This window comes from Copadichromis virginalis, linkage group LG17 (genome assembly GCF_057382275.1).
Source record: "Copadichromis virginalis isolate Kocher_CV1m ecotype Utaka linkage group LG17, C_Virginalis_male_GT1.1, whole genome shotgun sequence".
Lineage (NCBI taxonomy): Eukaryota > Metazoa > Chordata > Actinopteri > Cichliformes > Cichlidae > Copadichromis > Copadichromis virginalis.
The window spans coordinates 3,129,663-3,144,262 of record NC_140634.1 but is presented as its reverse complement, the minus strand read 5'-3'; the positions used below and the strand labels follow the sequence as shown (position 1 = coordinate 3,144,262).

The following is a 14,600-nucleotide window of genomic DNA, read 5'->3' as shown; positions in this document are numbered from 1 at the left end:
TTGAACAAGTCATGATTTTTTTTCCCATTCAGCCTCTCAGAGTCATCATGCAGCACTTTCCTGATTATTGCTGTTGTACTTAATGCTAGTGCAGTAAATATCTGTATAATACTGAATTTAAACTCTGAGCAGATTGTTGATGCATTGCTACATGTACTTTCTAAGCAGATGTGTTATGCCAAGAAATTTGATAACGACTGGCAGACAGTTAATCCTGCACAAACATGTTCTGCTTTGTGCTTCTAAATGTTTTTTTTATATAAATTTGTTTTTCAGCCATCACAGGAATCCACAGTAACTTTACATCAGTTTCTAAAATCAGTGCTTCCTCCAGTCTTTGTGGGATTTCTGTAGTGAAATTCTGTCTTAGACCTCCTGTAGCCTGTAGCATAAAATACATGGCTCTTGAAGTACCACCCTTATGACCGACATTAAAGTACAGTAGTATAGGCCTATTTAACACTACACACAGTTTACATGAGGCACTCTTGTTAATTTTAACTGTCATAAACAGGATGTGACGAGTGATAATAATAACAACTGTTCTGCATTAAAACATTCACAGCAGGTGGGATATCCAATCTTTAACTGATTACATATGAAAAAAACTACTCTGCATTTAATAAGGCTTTTGTGTTTTTAACATGTTTTAATGTTTTGTATCTTCTCTGAGTTCATTTTAAAGCTCAGTTTTTAAACCCTTACGATGTAACTACAGCCCAGCCCAGTCATGTAGCACATCATTATATACCAGCTAGCCCAACTTCAGTAACCCTGCAAAAGTCACTGCTGTTTAGTTTTCTGTCTTCATTTATGTTGGAAGTGATAACAGAGCTGTACGTTTTAATTTTTCAGAAATCCCTCAGTCAGAACATGGTATATTATTTAATCTTAAAAACATTTTTGGAGACTCCCGCGGTCTCCAAGGGGGAGAACAGCCATCATAACAAATGCTGAACTGCACGCTCACCTGGAAAAAAGAAGCAAGCGAACTTACAAACTCGAAACTAACTAAAGACTGACTCAAACAGAAGATTCTTTACCCTCAATAATCACATTAAGCAACGTTCTGAGAGAAATACAACTGAAATATATGAATTCAAAGGTGTGCATTATATAAACTGAAACTATACCAATCAAGTCATTTTCATTTAAATAGATTACGTCAAATGTTACATCCACTGCCAAGTTAAAAACAGCAGTTATCTTAGTGTGCCTGTAAGCACTGCGTCACTGTACCACCCTAATAAGTACATTTTAAAGTCTGGTGTATGTGTTCAAGTATATTATCATTTTCCTACATGTGTTTTTACTGCAGGAAAGAACCAATAAGAGAAGTTTAATTCCAAAAATAAGAGATCCATCACAGGAAAGATGGTAACTCCTACTGACTAACCAGTATATTGAGCAGGTTTTTAGTCATATCTGTTTATAGCAGACCTTTTCATTTGTGTGTCTTTGGTTTAAGTTATTCAGATTTGTTTGGAAGTACATGTTTATAATTGGAAAAATCAGCTCTCTGTTTCCTTTAAATGAAAAGTTATACTAATCAGACGCATTCCTCTCTCTCCAGTATTTTTAGAAATCGTGTCTTTAAGGGATAAAATATGCTCTTCAGTACAACCAGGACTTTTGTGCTCCTGACATGACATATTGCCTGTGATAATATTAGCAAAGTAGCAAACATTGTGTCGTGGTTTTGACTGTGCGGTGGCGCTCGTGATTGCCGTCTGATGCGCCTGTTTAACAGATGGAGCAAAGAATTTCTTTGAAAATCAACCAGCAAGTCAAAGAGAGGAGGTTTGTTTCTGGGCAGCATCACATGGCATGAAATGATAAGATGTCTTTCATGTGATTCCTCAAATTTGACCATTTTCTTCACTAACCAGCTCTGTGTAATGAGGCTGAATGCAGAACTGAGCTCCTCTGCAGCAGTTGCTCTGATAAAGCACACGACTATTAATTGTTTGTTAGATATCCAGAATGTCCCAGACGGGAGCGTTAAAATATCACCGGCTCAATCGCTACACAACATGCTTGAAAAACACCATATACTTCATATACTGTACACTATAGGTCCAAACACACACACACACACACACACACACACACACACACACACACACACACACTCTCTGACCATTACAATCATTGTAGTTGCTGTTGAGTTCTAAATAGAGCTGCATACTGTACACGCTGAGCCTCTTAACTCTTATAATCCTGTTTCCTTTGTCTTCTTTTATTCTGTTGCGTGTTATGTTGACACTTTAAGACATAGAAGCAATGGCCATTTGTAGCCTCAGGATAGCTATCAGGGATTTGCTTAGTCTCTCTCTTTTTTTTTCTCCAGCCAACTGCAGACCTTTTTAGGAGATCCCAACTTCAAACCTGCTCATCCTGTTCCACTCGAGATTTGAGCTTCCTTTCTGGAAACCATCTCATTCAGGACTGTTGATGGGCTCAGGGATGGAAGTTCCCATGCAGCAGAATAGGAACAAATCAAAGAGGGGGTTCTATAGCTTTGAGGAAATTGGTCTTACATCATTGCTCATGCCTTATTCTTGTATTACAGCGCCCTCTTGTGGACACCTTACTGTGATTAGAAAATTACTAGAGTGTTGTTAGATTTCCTTGTTCTCAGTGTGTGTTCTTAGTATCAGAAAATTTAGTTTGATTCCTCTTAAGATCACAGAGAGCATGAAGGGCAAAGAAGCGGAGGCTGATAGTTTTGATTTTGAGACTGTAAACTGTGACAGATCCTTTGTTTTTATTGCTGTGAGTGAAAAATGTTCCAATGTGGGATTTTTATTTTTAAATGAAAAATATTTTCTGGCAAATCTTGCTTATAGTATACAAGAAAAACTGAATCTCTGTGTCAGTGTTTCCTACATTATTCTAGGGTGGAACTCACTTTCTTACCACAAGAGAGAGCAAGCGGTACAGAGAATTGCAGAAACGCTCTCTGTGTCAGGCTTATCAGCCTAGGTGTATGCAGTGATCGCTGAAGAGTGTGATCTGTGTGTTGCTGTGTGGATATAGGCTCAACACATCAGCAGCCTTTTGGGATCGGTCCATTAAAATCTTTGTCAGACGTTCAATGAGATACATGTTTTGTGTTTATGGTATAGCTGAAATGTATTAGTATACATACTGGAGTAAGAAGTGCTTAGTCAGCCCTTGGCTAATATTTCTCATTTCCTGGTGTAAGCATACAGAATAAAAGCAGTCAACTTACTTCACATTCTAGTCCTCACTGCTTCAGAGAAACAAGAGTCTGTAAGAATATATACCCAATATGACCCTCAAGTCCCTGCAGTCCAGAATGGGTATCCATGGCAACCGATTTGACTTCAACGTCTAGCCGATGGTCTTGTGTCAAAGTGATGACAGTGTTTGCTTTGACGTGTTTTCTCTTGCCAGTGTTAACATAGATTCTGCCTGATGTCCTTGGGTTAAAATAGGCAGTTTCTTAATATTGGAGTTCACGAATGAATCCACCCCATACACGAGGGCACGACTGCTGCTGTGGTACAGATCTTTCTGGAAGAATATTCTGCAGGAGTTGTGAGAACATTCACATCTAAGGTGTGAAGATGGAATGTGATTTTGAATTGCTGTGTTGGTGTGTCGCTGCTGCAGAGCAGGATTTCTGGAGGATAACAACTTGTGTTGAAACATAATCACATTTGATTGTACCCCAGCTGCGATGTGCTGACTAACCCTCGTGATACATTTGCATACATAGTAATCGTTTTAAAAGGCTAGAGCTTAAAGCTCCATGTTTACATGTTCATGATGGATGAAATCCCTCTTATCCTCCTCATAGCAGATTCTGACCTCATTAGCAACCATTTGATTGTTTTTATAAAGAAATGTGCACAAAAGCACCTCCTTGCATACTCCTGGAAGTTTCAGCGTTTCAGTGTGGCTTCTAGTTTTTAGTTGAAGTCCCCTCTGTTGTCGAAAGCTTATGTGCTTGATCTCCTGATGTGATGCACCACTTTCAGATCTCTGGTATGGAGCTTGAGGCTTGATTTTCATCACTGGTGAAGATCCTGAAAACAATTGGGTCAGTTTGACACTGAAGTTGATTTCCTTACTAAAACTGTAGATATGCAGCACTGAAAGCAGTCCATGCATATCCACATTATCTGAAAGCAGAGAATGTCTAGATTAAATTGGTCCTCATACGTTGCTTAGATGCTACAACCTAGTCAATAATCTTCTTCTACATCTTCTTTGCTGTCTTCTGATCCTCCTCCTCATTGCTTTTGTCAACCTTTCATCATTGAAGTTAATTAAGTGTATTGTATTGTAATTGATCACGCAGTTCTGCATTTCTGTCCTGCCTGGGACAGATGCTGGACACACTGGAGGGATTATATCTGGGAACATAATGGTGTCCCCATGGAGGTGTTGGAGCAGGTGGCTGGGGAGATCAGTGCTTAAACTGCTATCCCCACATTTAGTTGTAGATGCATGAATTGATCCAAATATATGCGTGAGCATGTAGTGTATTTACATTTCTACACAAAGGGAATCCAATTTGACTGCAAAATTGACTTTTTGGAAATCTAATTACTGCTAGAACGGTTGGAGGTGACCAGATTACTGCAGCATCTGCAGAAAAAGTGACTAGATGTTTGATTTACCGCCTAGAGTATGTATTTCCTATCACTGATTGGATAGTTTCAGCTCACTTTGAAAGTGGGATTTTCCCATAAACTATCATGTGTGCTCTCTAAATATGAATTCTAAAATTTTGAATTTTCAAAGGATGATTTTTGACTTTATAGATTGTAATAATCTTTCAAGTCAGTTCAGTTCAATTTTATTTACACAGCACCAAATCACAACAACAGTCGCCTTAAGACACTTTATATTGTGATGTAGACCCTACAACACTACAAATAGAGAAAAACCCAACAATCATATGACCCCCTATGAGCAAGCACTTTGGCGACAGTGGGAAGGAAAAACTCCCTTTTAACAGGAAGAAACCTCCAGCAGAACCAGGCTCAGGGAGGGGCGGGGCCATCTGCTGTGATTGGTTGGGGTGAGAGAAGGAACACAGGATAAAGACATGCTGTGGAAGAGAGACAGAGGTTAATAACAAGTGTGATTCAGTGCAGAGGTCTCTTAACACATAGTGAGTGAGAAAGGTGACTGAAGAAGAAACACTCAATGCATCATGGGAATCCCTCAGCAGCCTCCACCTATTGCAGCATAACTAAGGGAGGATTCAGGGTCACCTCAACAATCTTGTTGATCGAAGAAAGATGGACAAAAAATCCAACTATACCTGCAAGTTTTAATTTTGTGTTTAGTTCAGATTGCTTTCATGACTCTGTGTGCTGTTTGGATTATTTAGTTTAATTAGTGAGAGACAGAGCATAAAAACAGGCGCACAAACTCGGTGTGTTCCCTAAAGAAATAAACTCATCACTAAAGGAAACTTCACACAGCCACTTTCACTTGCTCCTCTTGCCAGACTGCTACTGGGAAAGTTTGAAAGAGATGCATGTGTGAATCATACGAGGGGGCGGATAATGAAGAGGATAAGATGGTGAGAGAATTTGATAAAGATTTGATAAAGAAATGAAGAGGAATTGTAGAAGAAGGAAAAAAGAGGAAAGGCAGGAAGTTAAGCTACAGTGCCAGAGCAGGTGGAGTCGGTGCGGATTTAAGCTCAGCCGCAGGGATTATGGCGTCAGACAGGGTTAACAGCCACTGCCAATCCAGTGTCCCTTCTTCCACCTACGCTCTCATCCAATGAGTGCCTGACCCTGAAAGGCAAGAGCACTGAGCGAGTTTGACCAAGGTTTGTCTGTAGAGAGCTGGAGGACACGAAGACATGATGGAGAATATGTCTGCTTGCAGCCTGAGCTCTGCTCGGACGGCTGAAGGCTTGTCTGGACTGACATGACTTGGGTGTAAAGCATGATTTGGGATCTTAAACTGCCGGCAGTACTTAACGTTGGAACATTTTCTTTTAAGACTTAACCTTAAGGAGTCCAAGGTATAGTATTAAGTAGTACAAGCTGTCACAGCAGTTGAAGTAGTGCTTGGTGGAATTGGAGACAGTGAAGGCAGAAGAGTAACGTAGTTTGAAGCCACTCACCTGACTTCCAGCGCTAGCCTGTTTAGTGATTTGTGCTGTCTTGTGTGCTTTTGTGCTTATATACTCCATGTAAGGTTGCTCTCACGAGGACAGAAGGGAGCTCACACCAACATAAAACCACTTTTACTCATCAGAGTATGAATGTGGACTGAAACAAGAGATATGCATGTTGTTTGATTTACTGTAGGAAGGAGGAGTACAGCAGAAGAATGATTTAAAAAGCCTCCGTGCTCCACAGCTAATCTCAGGCTTACAGGGTCTAAGACTATAGATGTTTTACTGCGTGTGACTCTTGAAGCTGTTTGAGTCTTACTATTCTATCAATAGGTTTTTGTTCACTTTTGTGATTGACTACAAAACATGATAATAACTTCTGACTTTTATTTTTTCAATAACTCAACAAACAGCTGTATTTATTGCAAACATAGTGAAGAATAACAGGAGAGTTAATGAACTTTGCTTTGTTTTGAACCGTGACACCATGTAAAGCATCAACAGTGGTCAGATCAACTTAATGTAATAGCAACTTTGCTCTGGACAAATAAGACTAAGAGTCTTAGTGGCTCTTTGAGGCCGTATTTAGCCATAGGAACATCTCGAGCTGACATGCTAACAGTGGTGTGCTATTGCTATCATCACAATGCAGAATATTCACCATCTTCAGCTGAAGTTCATGTGCAGCTAATAGAAACAGTATTGATCAAATGTAAAGTTGTGCCTCAATGATGGCCTATCATAACGTGCCAAGTAATCATCAAAAACATCCCAGAGCATGACAAGAATATCTTTTCTGTTTTTTTTTTAAGTAAATGTCACATACATGGTTGTATTGGTTGCACTGGATCCTTATCTCCAAATTTAAAGCAGCATTCAGTGGCTTTCAAGACGGTTTATGTTCAGTTCTCCTGATGACGAAACAGAACAAGGACATCATACCGATTTTACGTTGTGGGCCACGTACAGTGTCATGAACACTTTGATCTTCATTCAATTCAGTGTCACTTGTATAGCACTAACTCAAAAGCAGCTGTCACCTCAGTGCAAAAGTGTGAGTAGGCCTTACCAGTGAAACTCCTCTTTGTCAGTGTAAAGAAGTTTAGAAGACAAAACGCCAAAACACAAACTTAACAATGTGGTGTATGCTGTACAGTGCAGCGAGGAATGCTCAGACCTCTACATTGGAGAGACCAAACAGCCACTTCACAAGCGCATGGCACAACACAGAAGAGCCACCTCCACAGGACAAGACTCAGCAGTCCATCTGCATCTTAAGGATAAAGGTCACTCTTTCGAGGATGCCAATGTTCACATTTTGGACAGAGAGGACAGATGGTTTGAAAGAGGAGTGAAAGAAGCATCTATGTCCACTGTGAGCGACCATCTTTGAACAGAGGCGGTGGTTTACGACACCAACTGTCTGCCATCTATAATCCAGTTTTGAGATCCTTCCCAGACGCCTTAACGCCCACTCACATCCTGGGCCATCTGACCTCAGGAATTCGCATGATAAGGTGGGGCCAGGTTTCACAATGAGCTCACCCGAAACTCTGGCTGATTGGGACCCACACCCAGTTTCACACCTTGGCTCAGGTGATTAGAGGATCATCAGGGGGTCCTTTTGTCCCTCTGTGGGGGGCCACTCCCACTAGGTTTATATCTGGGACTCTCCACCATTTGACCTTAGAACTGAAGAAGCTTCTCGGATGAGAGGTGAAACGTCTTCAAGCAACTTAAAGAAGTCTTTGCAAGCTCCTTTGACTACGATGACCTGGATGACTGAGAACCTTCACAGACATAAAGAAGTTTAAATACACATTTAATCCGTTAGATATTTAAGGAAACAGAAGTGTAGTGTCAGGCTTAAATTATAAGAAACAAATGTGTAAAATTACTGAAAAGCTTCTGTTAGCTAATAGCCCAGGCTGTCATGTGATTATAAAACAGAAACATCTTGTTAATTAAAGGTGGGGCTTTTGTTCTTTTCTTTTGAATGTATGAAGAGTCCGCCCTGGGTAGCCTGGATATAGCTGGGAAAATGACCCAGATGATGACTAAATTTAGAAAAAGACTATCATGTGACTCAGAATGCCTTTGGAGTAACCAAAATGGGCATTTCCTCCTCTGCAAGCAGGTTAATGAGGTCTAGGATGTGAATTATACACGCAGACCATCTAATTAGCTGTATTAATTAAAGCACGGTTGAGGCAGGCAGCGCTCACATTTATCAGCTGTAGATTGATTAGCTACGTTGGGGACAGATGTTTTGGAAGGGATTACACTCACAAGTACTTCACAAGTTATCTCGGCTGAAATGTCCATGGACAGCTGGCAGGCAAGGCTTTGCGAGATGCCAGCAGATTTCTAGATTCCTTGCAAAGGTCTAGAATGAAAGAATGAATAGGACGGGTGAGATTAAAGGTGGCAGAAGACTGCAAGGAACAAGAGCTGATAATGTTCTTCAGTGTTGGGTTTCAAATCTAAGACCAGGCCAAATGTGTTCCTTCGCTCTTACATAAATAAACGAGTTATCAGTGACTGTGTTTATATGAACCATACTGATGACACTTATCTTTCATTGGCCTTCAGCTTTGAACCTAAAAAGTTTATCCTTTAAAAAATCCTGAACACATTCACTGCGTGTATAAGAGAACTAAATCTAAAATAATCCACATGTATCAGCTTCTGTCGGATTTCAGACGAGACCAGAGGTCAGCTAGATTCATGGTGCAGAGGTACCATTTATAGAAAGTGCTCAGTGTGTCACAGATGTGTGCCAACAAAGCACTTCACAGTCAGTGTCACCTACAGGCACAGACAATGCACCTGGTTTTAGCTCTATTTACTGTACCTGTGTCCAGGAGAAGCACATGTTTCAATGCGGCATTCAGTGGCCGCGCTGCAGCCCGGAGCCTTCTGTGCCTTTGAACACTAAAGCTTAACCCGGCAGTGCTGACAGGCTTTCTTATTTCCCTGTGCAATGTGGGAATAAAAGGGTGGTCTGAGCAGTGGTGTGACAACAAACTTCCTTCTGTCCTCAGAGCATCTGGTGTGTGTGTGTGTGTGTGTGTGTACATATTTGCAATCTGATGACTCGTTATAGCATAGCAGGTATGGTTTACAAGCTGTAGTTATTTGTGTTGTCAGACAGAATAGGGAATGAAAAAGGGACATTTCACTGCAAATTAATTTGGCCATTTAAAGCAGCAGCAGCCAGCGAGGAAGCTTTTCTGACTGTCATACTAAACAAATCCGGACAACACGGTGTACATCGACTGTACAGACATGCTCTTATTAACCCTGCCTGCTTACTGCTGTGAATGCTTCGAGTAATTTGAAGTCATTAGCTCGATGCTGGACTGAATTATCACCGTTCCCATCTTCAGTCTAACACTGCCTCTTCTCTGATGGCTATGGAGAAGGGAATTGAATATTCTTTTACTAATCTTTGAAGACCAGCATAGCGGAGCATTCAAAGAATGGTTCAGCATGTGTCTCCATCAAAACAACCAAGAACTGAGTGATTAAAACATCACTGTTGTACCCTGAGTGACTTAGTAATCGTTAGCCCCCCCATGGATCGGGGGGGGGGGGACACAGCTAGGTCAGTTAGTGAATTAGAACATCTGAATAATGATTATTCAGCCTGAATAATCACAGTATTAACAAAGAAGATATTTTTTGGATTCACATTTGCCCATCATATTAAATGTAAACAGAAAAGGGCAATGGTGAAAAAAACCATCCTAGAAGCCACTGACTCTGCAGCAGCTTCAGGAGAGTTTGATTAAGTAACGTGGTCATCATTTTTTTACTTTTTATTCTGAAGGTCATGAACAAACTCTAGACCTTATACATTTGTGAACAAAACTTGCTTTAGTGCAAAAGGAAAATCAAAAATTAAAACTTTGATAACTGGCTAATCGACATTTGCTGAAAAAACAACAGCTACTGATTGATTTCTTACTTTCTAACGTTCAGACTAAGATGTCTGCTGACCACGTGGCAATCATGTAATACGTTTATAATGGACTGAAGCTGAATATGAGTCCTATGTTTATACCCTAATTTTCTAAATTACTGTTAAATGTTTTAATGCAGCTTTGACCTTCTCAGAATTTGGCAAACATAAACACTCAACAGTTTAAATATTTTCCCAACCCTGCCTCAGTGCTGGCAGAGTAGATGAATCAAACTATTATCTGGCAATCCCACCTTTTCATTCGCAGTGGCTGTCATGCTGGCTAACAGCAGTGATGCCACAGCTGCTTCCACAGCAAGACTTTCTACTTTGCTGTGTTAGCCAGGAGTATTGGTAAGAGGTTGAGCTTATCATCTGGCATCTGTGCCTTATAAAAGTCTATTATTTGCCATGTTAACTACATTTATTTTTAATCCCTTTAATTTGTTTCTGTGTCTTCCTTAGTTGTTGTGAGGGCATGAAGGGATCCTTATCCTCATATTTCTTCCTGTAATTTTCCGTCATCTGCTGATGTCAAAGGATTGAACGACGACACTAAATTCAGCTGGAGAAATATTTTGACAATAATAAGTATGGTAGACGTCAGAGACATGCCACCCCAGTGACTAATCCAGAGTAAGGTTGAAAAGCGGTGAAGTGTCCCTTTGAATCTGAAATAATGACTAAGAGACGCAGCAAGAGATTGAGCTGAAGTGAAAGATGAGATGCGGAACATAAGGGCTGTTTTCAAGCTAAGATGCGGCTCCCCTACCCATCCCGAGGAGAGGGAGTGGGAGGGGCTCAGCTTATTCGTTATTAAGTACTTACAGGCTGCTGCTTTCATACACACTCACAGGGCACAGATTGAGTGAGAGAGAGGGAGGCAGAGAGAGAGAGGGAGGAAGAAAGCAGTCGGCTGAAGGAAGCGTAAAGGAAAGCAGCGACTGCACCGGTCCAATGCCTGCTATCTGAACCGCTCTGTGTTTCTGTTTGTGTGTGTATGTGTTGCTGGTTGGGATATTCGCTTGCACACTAGCTGTGTGGGGAAGATCGGATTGTATCCCGATACCCTTCGACCTTCCACCTTTAAGTTTTCCTTACCCACCCCTCACTCCTCCCCTCCCGTCGGGGGAGCTCCTGCCGGCCCCATGATGAAGGAGGAAGGCCTGCTTAGTCGTCGCCGTTTCTCCACGTGCGGCGGGACGGCATCGCTTCGACTTCCACACCCGGACGGACGCAAACTCATCCGCAATGCCTCGTTCGGGGGCTATAACGAGCTGTCACCCATCTCGCTGCCAGGTGGGTGCACAATGGCGTGGAACGTCTCGCAAAGCTCAACGCTGGGAAGTGATGCAGGCTTATTAGTAGGTTTGCAGATGATTGACTTCTGACCTCTGCTACTTTTTGGCCTTGTGTCCTAAATACAGTAGTTGTACTGTTGGTATTGGTTTACTGTGGTCCTGAGAGTTTCGAGAACCACCTTAAATTCTGTGCAATGGGATGTATTCATGAAAGGAACCGATTCTGTCGACTGCATCATAGAAGGATTTGTTTGTAGGTGTTTCGAAGGGATACGTGTGAAGGCAGAGACAAGCTTTTGGATGGGGTAAAACACCAGAATTCTTAAAATGGGTACATTATTTGATGCTTTTAGGTTTTCCTCAAAGGCATTTATAGTGTCGACTGCTTTTATTCTCACACCCAGACAATCACTGCATAAGTGTGTCAGTTGACTCAGTGAAAAAGTCATTTTTAACATTCAGCAAATACATGAATTGAAACATATGAAGACTCAAATCATTCTGCTTCATGTTCAAAGCAGGGGATTACAAAGTTGAAAGATAAGTCATTATCAAACACCATGCCACTCACTTTGATTGGTTGTAACTTAAACTTGCCTCAGCTCTGAGGCACATTGAATCAACTAGCAACGAGAGCAGAGGACACTGTTGCTGTCAACAACAGAGCTGTCAAAAGATTAGAGGCAACGCAACAGGCATTGTTTCTCTTTGAAGAGTGCAGCACTGGGCTTTATCCTACGTATGCATTTCTTTTTTGCTTGGTCATTGTTGAGAGATGGTGCTTGTCTTAGAGGACTTTTCCTGCTCTCCCCTCTTTCAGAGCCACACACACAACCATTTACAGAGTCAGGAGATAGCCTTCCCTTCAACTGGTTTAGCTTTACGCGGGTTCCTGTGATACCTCTATTAGAGTGCAGTGATAATCCTTATTTTTGAAAGTACACTTAATCCCAGAGAACATTTAGGATTAAATCAGTTTTGTGTTCACTTCCTTTTGTTTATCCTGCTGAAAATGATGTAAACCTGGAGGCAGACAGCTGGCAGGCGCAAGAGCTTTCAGAGAGTGAACGTCCTCTGTTCCACTTTCACAAGTAACCGTTTTAACCTTTATGAATCCAGGAAAGGCTGACTGTGCACTAGAGCAGGGCGATATGACCAAAAATATTTATCACTATATACATTTGAAAATTTGCGATGACGATATAACTGATGATATAATTGACGCTAGACAAAATACTTTACAACTCCACAACTTTATTAGTGCAAAAAACCCCATCAATGTATTTTCACTGAAACAAGCAGCTGTTTTTTATGTGCATTAAAGTTATATAAAAATGTAACAGTGCAAATGCAAATTCCTCGCTGACAGTTTAACCAAAAGGCATTTCCAGTGGAAACTGGCCGACATATCCTCAGCATAATCATGTATAATATCCACAAAACTTAAAAAGAGGTTCTACACACACAATACGGTAACATTATGTTGAAGCACAGTACGTATCACTCCGCGAGGCTCCGCCTACGATAGCCGTAATGCTCCAACAATCCATCAAGCGGTGCGGCTTCGTAGCTTAGCAAAGTCGTACTGAAACATTTGACAGATTTTCGAGCGCCGTGTACATAAAATCATTTCGAGGTCAGTAACACAACCAGAGTTCATACATAAGGCACACGGGATTATAAGGGGCTCTGTCGACTTTCAGAAAAATCAAAGGATTGATTTGAAGTGTGCCGTATTTTCCAAACAACACGGTAATAACGACGGCCCGCTAGCATGCGCTACCAAAAATAGTGCTTTGTTGTGTATCTGATGGACGAAAGCTAAACCAGTTCCACACCACTGAAGCTGCAGCATTTTTACAAACCAGTTCTGGTTCATCCGTTTCATTCAACGATCCGCTTTCGCTCTTCTCAGTCGCCGCCATGTGCGTATGTAAACATAGGCACTGCACATATTCTATCGCGATATTTCATTTTCCTATCGTTGCCCAAAATTACACCGGTATTACTGTGAACGGTACGATATAGCCCGGCCCTACTGTGCACAAACTCTTTTCAGCATCATACTGTGATTCAGACTTTCACAACGACCTCAGTCCTCTACTGTTTTCTTAGTGTGCAGCTCTCCCAGTTCAGCACTTTGAGCCATGTCAGTACCATGGTCACAGTGGTGGTCTTGCTCTCCTCGGTCGCTCTGTGTCTGCTTCTTTCCCCTTTAAAACAGCAGCTTCTGCAGCTACATGTATATTTGGAGCTACGAGACATCGTCTGAGTCATACTCTGTTTCTCACAGTCAGCTCCCAGCCTTAGCTCCATTCATCTTTATTTTAGACATTCTGCTGCAGGAGACATGTGGTGCAGACGGGTAGACTCATTCATTTTCTGTGTTTTTGACAATCTCTTAATATATCTACATGTTTTTTTTGTTTTGTTTTTTACACCCACATTCCTCCAGTTGCCAGTTGACATGACCCTCTGAGACACTTTTCCTTGTTGTGTGTTATTCCTTGTACACTGAAATACATGCTTGCCAGCTGACTTGGTGTTTTTAGTCTTTTCACTTCCTTTTGAGGTTGGGGCTCTGTATTTTCATTACTAGGATCAGCCGTACCACTTCAATGACAAACACTTTGTTTAACAAAACCGATAAGGGCGAAATTACTAATGAATATTCTTTCTTTGTTTCAATCTGTCAAATAGAAGATTTTTCTTCTCTGCTTTGTCTTTACACTTGTGTTTGTGAGACACAACAGGTGCTAAAACAAATAGTTAGCTGCTGTCCCAAAACTCTGAAGGCAATCAGTGCTGATGAAGGCAGAGTCACCAAGCAGCAGTTATAAGTGGAGGTGTCCACAGTGCCTGAGGCGAGGACGAAGATCCGGAGAATACTTGTAATTTTGTGTCCTCTTCCACTAATTGAAACAAAATGAAAGAGGCAGACTGGGAGGAACCCAGCATGCATGGCAAGCATAAAAACACTCTGGAAGTTTCCTAGAAGCAGAAAAGAACACGACCTTAAAAAGGGGCGATAGATTCATTGAAACTGAAGGTAAACTCTCTGAATAGTGACTAAGAAAAAACCTTCAACTTTTCTTATCTTCCTTAATGTATCTCTATTTGTAAACGATGGCTAGTGGGTGGAACAGGAAATCTTGGGTCAGATATCCACTGGTTCTTTTGGAAGCCTCGAAAAAAAAACCAAAAATAAATAAAATAAAAA

General features: G+C 41.2%; 1 protein-coding gene across 7 annotated transcripts in view; it reads left to right on the top strand.

Annotated features, from left to right (window-relative positions):
* Positions 1-14,600, top strand: part of osbpl8 (oxysterol binding protein-like 8) — a 100,555-nt gene that overhangs the window by 62,911 nt on the left and 23,044 nt on the right. Inside the window, exon 1 of one of the 7 annotated variants that reach the window (XM_085436848.1) lies at positions 10,862-11,378. The exons of 5 other annotated variants lie outside the window; for them this stretch is intronic. In XM_085436848.1, coding sequence (XP_085292974.1) covers positions 11,228-11,378 — 151 coding nt within the window. In that variant the 5' untranslated portion in view covers positions 10,862-11,227. Of the gene's footprint in view, positions 1-10,861; positions 11,379-14,600 lie in introns of those variants that run through there. One more of the 7 variants, XM_085436850.1, reaches the window with a different exon arrangement.